This window comes from Morone saxatilis, unplaced genomic scaffold, assembly GCF_004916995.1.
Source record: "Morone saxatilis isolate NCDOM2014 unplaced genomic scaffold, NCSU_SB_2.0 Contig0, whole genome shotgun sequence".
Taxonomy (NCBI): domain Eukaryota; kingdom Metazoa; phylum Chordata; class Actinopteri; family Moronidae; genus Morone; species Morone saxatilis.
The window spans coordinates 4080150-4091204 of NW_023339650.1; the positions used below are offsets into that span (position 1 = coordinate 4080150).

Sequence of the window (11055 nt, forward strand, 5' to 3'; positions counted from 1 at the left end):
TTGTGCTGAGAATCAACAAACAACTATCTTTCTTGGCTCTGATTGGTTGTTTTCGTTCAGGTCCGGTGGATTCTTGCAAATGCAATTACGCGCACTAGAACGAGCCAGAGGAACCTGATTTTTTCACAGATTATCTGTCTCATATGCTACTGTCAGGATATAGTGAAAGTTTCAGCAAATATGACAAAAAAATAATATATTTTTTTAAATTACCTACTGCAGATTTAAATTCATTTGTTGGTGAGTTGGCTATTAAATGCTGGACAGCCGCTCAGCTTGTGGAGCCAGAGATGGATCAATAGTCAATACTCCAATAGTCTCTCCTGTCTTCCCCTCTCCAACTCATTGCCTCAGTTTCCCCACTCAGGATGTGATGGAAAATCCAGCTGACTTGCAACAATATGGGAAATGGCTTCCTTACCTCGTCTGTGTACCTTTATTAAAGGTTCTGCCAAACTACAATGAGACAGGAACTGGTTCAAAACTAACTGTAACTGTAGGATTCCTGGAGCTTCATCATATTAAATCAATTATCTTTGCTTCAACAGGCTTTTACTGGGTTGATTGTGTTTTAATAGAATATGAAATTAAATTCACACTGTGGTAAATTGATTTAATATTGCATAACAGAAACACAAAAAGATTTTCCCTTCCTTGGAAAAAAAAAAACAGTGACACTGGTCTAGAAATACAGTAAGCACAGTCACTGCCACAGAAAGGTAGAGAACAGTTTAAGATTAGACAAGGTAAAACTGTATTGATACCAGAAGGAAAATTCAGATGACAGCAGCACAGAAACTAAAGGTAAAAAAAAATAAGACTTATTTGTATGAAATTAATAAAGAAGAAAAGAAAATATTAGGGAGAAAACGTTTAAGAAAATACTATCTCACTGAAAAGTACGATATAATATATTACAGTATATAGTGATATATAGGTCATACAGGCATGTAAAATAAAATAGTGTTAGATATGTAACTACTTCTTAGACCATAGCTCCTATAGTGATAATATATATAAGGTGCTGTTGTATTGTTATAATGCACTGTAGTGTAGGTTTTACTTTTGTTTAGAGGGACAATCCACCAATTTTACACATCAAGTTCAGTTAACTCATCATGAGCGCTATTCAACCAGTGAGAGTGTGGAATTGTTTCTTTGTGTGTTCTGTGGCTCTGAAGAGAAAAACAACCCTGTTGGTGATGAGGGTTGCTGTATATTGACTTGGGCTTGAGACTACATATTTATAACAGGAAGTCTGTGTTACAGGCTGGGGTCTTGGAGTTTGAAAGATGTGGGGGTTTGCCGGAAGGGTTTAATGAAAGAAGCTATCAAGTTGCATTATGGGAGGAGTAGCGTCCAGTGTTTTTGGAGTTGATACATACCAAGAACTAAAAGTTAGTATATCTCAGCCTCTGCAGATTCAATTCTGACCTTTTTGTGTCTATTGAGACCCTCAACTTTATGGAAGTGCTGAATTGCTTTAACATGTTAGTAATACTGTATTTTAATTGTGTTATTGCACAATACATCTGATACATATTGGTGTATTATGATTATAGTTTCATAAAAAACATAATTTGTAAAGTTGGTATTGGGATACATATTTTATCATGTTCTACTGTATTGTCTCATTCCCAGTAACACTGACTTGACTTTTCCACATTAACTGGAGAGGGGAAAACATTCTGATGGCAGTATCTGTCTTAGTCTTGATATATTCTGTGACTTCTGTCATTTTCATGCTATGTTTATGTGTTTGTGTTTGTGCAGGTCCCACAGGCATCGGCTTGAATGAACTTAAGAGGAAACTGTTGATCTCAGACCCCCAGCATTTCAGTGTGACCATCCCACGTAAGTTCACTCATCCCACTGAGGTTAAGTTGCATTCGTCTTCCAATCCTTCCTCTCTGCATGTTTCTCCTTTCTTATCCGTGTGCGGCTGTCACATTGTGTCCACCATAAGCCTTTTACCAGACCACAGTTTTAGATCAGCTTATAAGAAAGCCCGGTGGACTGTGGGACATTAGAAAACTACAACAGCACATACAGTAATTCTGTTCAACCTACAATAAGAAGACTTTGACGGACCTTGTATGTTAGACTTACAAAACTTAAAAGGAACATTTTGCTTCAAAATAATGCAGTGTCAGTTGCCTTTATTGTCTCATTCTGTCTTATCTTAATCTTAATTAGAACAGAAAAATTAAGAGCAAGTTGACAAAATAAAATTTATTATCTTTTTATTTGGTTACATTTAAAAAAAAAAAGATCTTATTTTGGGGCATTTTTGCTTTTATTTTGATAGTGAGTAGAGATACAGAAAGGAAATGGGGGAGAGAGAGGTGTATCACATGTAAGAATCACCCCTAGCCACTGAACCAGGGACATTGCATGTGTCTTAACCACTAAGCCACCAGGACGCCCAACCAAAAACCTTTATTTCTGTATTCTGTAAGTGGAGTCTGGCTTGTTCTCTAATTGAAAACAAACACATCTTGCTGTAAGTGAGCACTCAGTGTACGTGTGGACAGCTTACTGTAAACAGCAAGATGCTCAGAGAGATAAAATAAGCAAACAAGAAGAAGAAGAAGACACTGATCATGTATCAGTGTTACCTGTCTCCAGAGGAAGGGCCCTCCTCAGACATTAAATAACTGACACTACAGCTGTGTTGTCATGGGGACAGGTTGCCTCCCTCTCTACTCTTTTGAATTAATTTGTGCCCAAGAAGCCTCTTGTACATCTGTCCGCCGAGACAAACACATTGAAAACACATTCTCAGAGAAATGTAAGCGTTTGAGATGCCAGATCAAATTCCGACAGCACAGCGCCCCAGTGCACCCTGTGAGTTTTTAGCAACAAATCAAAATAATCACTTTAGGTGAAGGATGTTTAGCTTTCTTGCTCCAGTTAAGTTTTCGCAATGTGTGAGAGTGCTTGTTCTGTTTGAGCGATGAAGGTCCAGTCTGAGACACACGCACACACAGAGGGAGCTGTCTGGCAGTGAGTAACACCCAGGGCAGCTCTCAGGCAGCACGGCTGCTCCTCTCAAGGCCCAGGCGGTTGTTTCTCCTCCTGTGTAATTGTCAGCTTTTCACAGTCTGCCTGACAAGCTCCCAATGATGGAGGAGTGTGCGTTTTTCTACCTCCTGAAGACATGCCATTCCACTGCTTCACCAATTGGCACTGAGCTACCCACTCTCCTTTCTTTCTCAGTTTATTTCTCACTTTCTTTCCGTCTTTTTCTGTCTCTTTTCCCCGCTGCCTCCTCCCTTTTTTTCTCCTTTTAAGGACCCAACGACAGCTTGCCATAATTCTGAACACCATCCAGCCCTGCTGCAAACGACTGGCTCTCAGAGCCTTGCAAACTTTTTCACTTTTTTGCAGTTCTGATGTCCCAAAGCCAGCATGTTGGGACAAATAAATCTTTCTGATTTATACATTTAAGCATGGCAGTGGCATTAGTAATTGCCTAGTTACCATCTGGGGCTTGGAGGGAAACTGCGACATGAGTTTGAGGAAATATGAGGACCACTGATATTAATTACTGTGTTTGTTACATGCCGTGTGGCATAATGGATGTGTCCCAGTCGAAGTCTGACACTTGAAATGTCCCTGGTATTAAAATCCCATCGGTGGGGCCGTTTTTTCCACAAGGCATGTTAATTGTTCTCAAATGTGACCTGTGATTCTAAGTTTAATAGAGCCCAGACAGCCTGATTCTGACCCATATAGAGGACGTATGGCACAAGTCCTGGCTCTCATTGAGAGGAAAGAGACTCGGAAAGTATCTCGTCTCCCTCTTTTTTAATGTTTGATCGCTGCCAATGGACACATGGATGTGTTTAACACTTGCTGTTGTTTCGGATTAGGCCCGAAAGCGTTACCCCTTTTTTGTTAATTTGAAAACCGGAGCTTTGGAGACCACCGGCTTGTGGCCCCGGTTAAGATTTGGGTTATTTTTTCTCCCTTTCTCTTTGCTTGTCGCTGTAAAATGTAAACCAGCCGTCTAAGAAACACAAGGAGCACTGCAATAAGCCATTAGAGTAGGGGGTTAAACATTTTGATTCCAGTCCAAGTTTACTGATATTTTCCATGATTTGGGATTGAACGGATGCACATTCTTTTGTTGCACTGTAATTATTTTCTGTGCCACAAAACAGATGCCAAAATAACGCATGGTGGATGGTGTTGGTCTAACTACCAAGGGGCTGTCTGGCACTGTGTCTTACACGTTTCTGAATGGGAGGTATAAGTATATGTTATCTTATGACAAGGCTGTTTTGGCCTTCTCCTCGTGTTTTTCCTACTGTTGTCTGGGGCTGATGACAGAAAGTCGTTGATCTTCCTCAGTGTCTTCTCCACCACAGTTGGATTTATGGCTGTCTTTCCCTCTCAAGCGAGTGACACATTGTATAAATCACACCATTGGTTTTCCATGAACCCTGTAGATCAGTCTGGACCATACAAAGGAAAGGCACTGGTCCACTACCAGGGCACAGCCTCAACACATGCTGACGAAAAGAACAACTCAGAGGAGAGTAAAGCAGAACTTGGCAGTTTTGGTTGCAGGTGATAAAAGTTTAATAGTTTGTTTTGGAGCTGGTCGGCGTGTCTGACGGGTGCGCAACTCTCCCCTCTGACCTTTGAAGCGCTCCTGAAATGAGCCGGAGTGTGAGTCCACCCCTTGACCCTTGCAAATCCACCAGCCTTGTCTGCTCGCGTTCCCTCCACGTGCTGCCCCCACCACCCATTTTACAGCAAAGCTCTATGGTTTACTGCCAAGTAAATGTAGAGACTTGATGTTAATGAGAGCTCCCAAACTCAATTACCTTACAGCGGCTAACACTGGAGGCTAACGCTACGGCTTCTGTTTCTACAGGCACTGCAGCCACATTACAAGAGACAAATTTAATAAGAGCCAGTAAACTTCTGCTGAATGTCAGTTAAGTGTCTGAGTTTAGTGCTGCAGCACTACAGGTTGTGTATTTTATAGTGCTATTACACAATAATATATACAAGGGTTGGCATGGCCCAGCGTGCTGTGTTTCAGACTTCCAGCGATGTTAATAAGGGGCTCAGTTCAGATGCTTTCAGCCCCAACAGTGAGTCAGACAGTCTGGGTTTGAGGTAATCACTGCTTCTCCTCTGCTCTCTCTCTCAGACACCAGTCGGGCCAAGAGGAACCAGGAGGCCGACGGCGTGGAGTACCACTTCATCTCCAAACACCTCTTTGAGACAGATATCCACAACAACAAGTAGGTTTGCTAGAAGTGAAGAAATAAACTAATGACAGACCCAACACACTGTTCAACTTTCACATTTTAACTTTATGCATTGGGCATGGACTGCAGATATTCATGATGTCAATTTTTACGACTTAAAACAACGTAAAACCTGCCTCTGCTGCACAGGGTGCACACAGCAAAGTTTAAAGCTTCCATATTTTAGACTTTTCTGGTGTTTTATTTGAAGTTTTAAATAAATTTGTTATTTTAAGTACCAAAACCCATCTCAATCTCCTTTCTCACACTTCTCTCTAGAGCTCTAGCAAGAACAGGACATTCTGTGTTGTGTTTTGTCTCTTTGTCTGGCACAGTTTCTGAATACTAGCTGTTTATATGTCCGTGGATTGAACATTTTGATACTTTTACAGTATTAGCATCTAGACCTGCTTTATAATCAAAACATTCATGGAAATCCCAGTATTGAACCATTAAACAGGTTCTACCCTATGCTGTGGTTATTCAGCCACACTGTAGTAGTAGTAGTTAAGTATTTTGTGCTTTAATACACTCTCTGATATACAACTCATACATCACACACTTCATCACGTTTCATTTCATTTAAGTATCCCCAGCTCTATGATAATGTGGTGCTTATTTTTGAAATGTATAACCCACACCCACATTCCATCAACCCCATTTAACACATAAACTGTTTAATATGTTATGACTTTATTCTCAAACTATTAGGACTTTTTCTATTATTATTATAACTTGAGTCTCAAAACATTAGATAATCATCTAAATAATCATTTAAAAAAGTTTTTTTTTAATTTGTCAATTAATTGGTTCAATTACAATGACATATAAAATGGAAAAGCAGCAAATCATCACATCTGAGAAGCTAGAACTAGCAAATATTTGACATTTTTGCTTTATAAATTACTTAAACGAAAAACTGATTATCAAAATTGCTACTTCTTACCCCAACTATTGGATTAATAAACTGATCTTTCAGCCCTGATTACATAGATATATTCCAATCACATGTATACAGTGTTTGATGTCATTTTAACTATTTCAAAGGTTAACAGACACTGTGTTCATAATGTGTGAGATTTGAGACTCATCGCCCATCTATCTATCTGTGCTCTGGACCACTAAGAGGCAGTGCAGCGGTGAGAGCAGCAGTCTTTCTGGTCCGGCACTTGCTGCCACTGTTCAAACACAGCCTCCCTGCTGTCGTCTGTGTGTCTCTGTAACTGAGTGTGAGCTGGTGTTGACAGGGCCAGGCCCTGTGTTGGTAACGGATCTCCAGACAGTGGCCCCAAGGTCTCCTGTCTGTGCTTCCTCCTTTCCTTAGGCGCTCTCTCTGAATCCAGCCACACCACGGCCCGCCTTGACATTTGCGGCCAACAAATTGAAATGCAAGTTGTAATAGTCATAAGAATGATTGATGCCTTTCTGCCGGTCTCACACGAGCTGCAAAGAGGAGAAAAAAGATATACTGTAGGGCGCACAAAACATTTACGCACGCAAACACACACACATGCACCGCTTATGACATAGAGGGAAGCCTGTGGTGGTGAGTGCATATGGAGTGTCAGAGCATGCAGAGAGAAGAAGGGAAAAGGGGGGCTGTATATTTAGGCCATGTTGCGGTGTAGGTCGAGGCATGCAATGTTTTTCAGGGAGTCGGAGGGGTGAGTGACAGAGCTGTGATGTGGGGTGGATGCGTGGGACACTCCACGCTGAAATTACAAGGCAGCAAAGTAGACGAGGAGTGAGATGAACTTGTTTGCGTTATGCCTCATTGCATGCAGCAGAAACAATGCGCTCTGTGCAGAAATAAAAGGTCTCTGAATTGGGGCCACAACAACGTGTGTTTAGCTTGAACAACTTTCCCAAGGGAAGCCCTGTTCTGTGTCAAAGTGGCAACAATCCATACTCTCAATATAGCCGAACCTCCACTGGCATGGCTTCCTGTAATCTATATACCTTCTGACGACTGCAACGCTGCAAGGTGTGAGTTTCTGAACACAGGCTACTGTAAGCTCTTAAATGAATTTCCCATAACCGAATATTTTATATAACCGGTTTGTTAGACGCTTAAGTCTCCCTTCTTTTAAAAAAAATGCTGAGTAAAACTTTCTTACATGGGCAATTACCATAAAACTCTCTTTTTACATGGCATCAGTCACACTGAGGCAGTCATTCTGTCCGACACTCGTCATGAGCAGACTGCAAGCATACCACGCAGTCCTATTAGCTCCAGATTCTTTCCACGTCGTTACTCTCCTCGCTGCCCTTTTTTCCTTCTTGTTTGCAGCTAAAAATACACTGGCTGGTGGTTTTTTTTTTTTTCTTATGACAGTTGATTGGTGTGAAAGGGGGAAGATTATCTGTTGGAAAAGTGTTTGTTTGCTTGCGCCTGTGCGGTTGCTCGTTTGGCTAAAACCCTGGTGGATTAAAGGAGGGGAGGTTTTGGCATTCGGGGGCTTTGTGGTTCTTCTGGAACAAACAGGTGTTACTGATTGAATGGGGTAGCGTCGGAGATTATATAAAAACATGCTCAGCCAAAATGTCTGTTTTTTAAGTTCTGCTGGAGAATGCTATCTTCAGATCTGTCAGCGGTTGGAAGAGTAATCCTCCTGTCTCTGTGGATTTGTAGGGTTTTTATATATCATTATTTCTAAGATGAATCTCAGGAGTGTGCTGACACAGTCGACCAGATTAGGCTGAGATTCTAATGTTACTCCCGAGGGACATTAGTGTTGTATTAGATGCTAATCCCCACTCAAAGATGTTTGGAAAAGGTGTTTTCTTGCTCAACAATCTTCTCTTCTCTTTCCATCTCAGGTTCATCGAGTATGGCGAATACAAAGGGAACTACTACGGGACAAGTCTAGACTCCATACGATCCGTCCTCTCCAAGAACAAAGTGTGCCTATTGGATGTCCAGCCTCACGTGAGTGACACAAACCCTTCCTCTCCATCCCATTCTAATCTCAGCATCCCACCATCCCTCTCTTCCCTGTTCTCTGTATTTTTAGCCCTTTGGCACCTCTGCCCTTACCTATCTCGGAAGCAGATCTCTCTCTCTCTTCCCTGGGCCTTGGCTGCTTACTGGGTTACCAAAGCGGGTTTTAAAGGGGGCATTTTGAGGGAGCAATTACCACTAATTTCCTCCATTTGAAGATTTCCTTTTTGGCTTATGTGTCTTGGGTGGTGGTGATCAGACCCTACACAAATGGCCGGCTTGTCACTGAGCCCCGACAAACCCCCTGAGCACAATTTCCATTAATCCAGGGCCAGGCCCGTATCGTCCAGCCTCTGCCCCAGCAGCTCCTCTCTGTTTGTTTTTACTCAGTGGATAATGACACACAGGCACAAATACACCATTATATAGATTAGGCTGGCATTTTCTCAAACCACCCCGGCTTGAGCGGCAATGCGACTCAGCCTGAGAGCCCTCAGCTGAAGTGTGTGAGAAAAAGCCTGTGGAAGCTCATGTGGGTGTATGTACAGTTAGGTATGTGCTTTTTTGTTTTTGGCATACATTTGTGGTTTTGTGTAAGCCAATATTCATCCCCCCTTACCTTTACTTTGAGCCCCTTCTCCAACATGACTCATGGATCAGATCAGTGGCAGTGTCAAAGCATGTTATTGCTCCCATGCTGACTCGGCTGCGATGAAAGCTTCCCAGTGGTTCTTCTCAGGCCCTTCCTTTGGGTTTTTATCCATCTTCCTATCAGTTGTGGTTTTGGACCCACTGCCTATTAGCACAGTGAGAAGCCCTGATCGCGGTGCCAGAACCATGGGAGAGCCTGAAGCCTGACGCCACCACTAACCAACTCTGACCTCTCTTCTACCTCTTGACAACCAGATTGGTGGTGTTGTTTCATGCAGTTGCCACCAGAAAGAAGAGACAAGAAGGCCGAGCAGATGTAGACAGGAATGTATCCTCCACTGTCTTCTAAAAGAACCACATGCACTAGATAACCAGAGGCCTGTTTTTTGTTTCACCCACCCATACATTAAACCAGTGGTTCCCAACCTTTTTGGTTTATGACCCCTTAAAATGCGGTAACCCATTGTAAGGTTGTCACGATACCAGAATCTTAACCTTTGATAAAATGATGAATCTCTAATAGTTCAGTCGTGGATAAGATAAGATAACATATTCCTTTATTTATCCCCCTTCGGAGAAATTCAGGTTGACACAGCAGCAATAGGGCATAGTTCTGATTGTAGATCTGTTTTGTTTTTATAACTTTGGTACTTTCCATACTATCAAATATATTATTAACAGATATCGTATTGTTTTAAAGACAAAAGTATCTTAATATTGATACTATTGACAACCTTAACCCATTGTCATGAGATGTGACAGCTTAGCCAAATAGTACTTTCTCGATCTCAGATTGATTTGAGTTAGAGGCCTAAAGATTATTTCAGTAGTTTTATAATTAATAATAAAGTAAAAGTTAGAGCAAGTGCTCAGAATCAGGGAAAGTTGGAACATCTACGTGTTCATGGAAACTGAGCAAACTAAGGACTCCATGATACAGCTGAAGTCTCCAGAACCAAAGTCTAAGTGGACTTTGAGCTAAGATTTGAGCCACATTAGCAGCATCGTTTTAGAGGTGGCAATGCCGGTTGGTCGTTCCATCCATCACTTTGGTTCAGACTGAAATATCTCAACAACTATTGAATGAATTGTCAGCACGATGACAATGACTTTTCTTGTAGCAGTGCCATTAGGTTAATGGCCTTCTTTGCTTGATGGCATCGTTTCACATCCTTCCTTTGCTTTTACATTCATATTTGTTTTTCTTTTCCTCCGTCCAGACGATAAAGCACCTGCGGACGGCAGAGTTTAAACCCTTTGTGGTGTTTGTGAAGCCTCCTGCGATCGAGAGGTTGAGGGAGACCAGACAGAACGCCAAAATCATATCAGGCAAGGACGACAAGGGATCCGCCAAGCCATTCACGGTAAGAGAACGTGACGAGAAAGTTCTCTCACGCTGAATCAGTCATTGATCACCATATGTTGTTTACAGTTATTCAAACAGCTTGAAGTACCAGATGGGTCAGGTTGGCCTTAATTTAGACAATCACAGGAAGTCAGTTTAATATACTTTTCATTGAGTTGCTAACACTCCAGCTGGTGCCCCCAAACTGGATGATATTTGTAAATGCTATTCAGATTAGATTAAGTGAAATGAAAGTTTAATGACCCCTGTGAGGAAATTGGATCACTAAGCAGAAAATAACAGGATACAGCTAATAGGATATACATTAAGTAAGAATAAAGGGGGGATACTAAACATACAGCCAGAGAGCAAATTGGCATCCAAACACAGTCAAACACTATATGACTGTTTAAGATGTTGACATTTATACGTTGAAGGATGATCAGTCACATGAAGGATGTAGCTACGCACCAATGATGCGATGGTGTTAATACTGTACAAACACATGGCTTTACACCTGGAAGATTAGCAGCAAAAGAAATAACAGAAACAATATCTGGACCCTGTGTGTACAGTGTTTGAGTGATGAGGTCATCCCTCACGCACCTTCATCCCACCCCAACCGGGACGCAGATGAAAACAATTAGCCGGTGTTCGGTGCTGCTGTGAAGTTGCCAGGTGTGGGAGCTGGGGGTGGGGGTTCGGGGCAGGGGTGTGGGTGGATGATGGTTTTCCCAGCCCCGTCAGGGATCGGCGCTCGCTCGCTTGCTCGCGTGTCTCACTCACCACAGGCAGCGCTAAGGCCAAGATCCCAGTCAGCAACGCACCGGACCTGGCCTGATGGGACACCA

General features: G+C 42.1%; 1 protein-coding gene across 1 annotated transcript in view; it reads left to right on the forward strand.

Moving 5' to 3' along the window:
• mpp7a (membrane protein, palmitoylated 7a (MAGUK p55 subfamily member 7)) overlaps positions 1 to 11055 on the forward strand; it is a 136836-nt gene that overhangs the window by 118579 nt on the left and 7202 nt on the right. Inside the window, exons 13-16 of the mRNA XM_035655306.1 lie at positions 1774 to 1854; positions 5168 to 5261; positions 8088 to 8196; positions 10080 to 10223. Coding sequence (XP_035511199.1) covers positions 1774 to 1854; positions 5168 to 5261; positions 8088 to 8196; positions 10080 to 10223 — 428 coding nt within the window. The remainder of the gene's footprint in view (positions 1 to 1773; positions 1855 to 5167; positions 5262 to 8087; positions 8197 to 10079; positions 10224 to 11055) is intronic.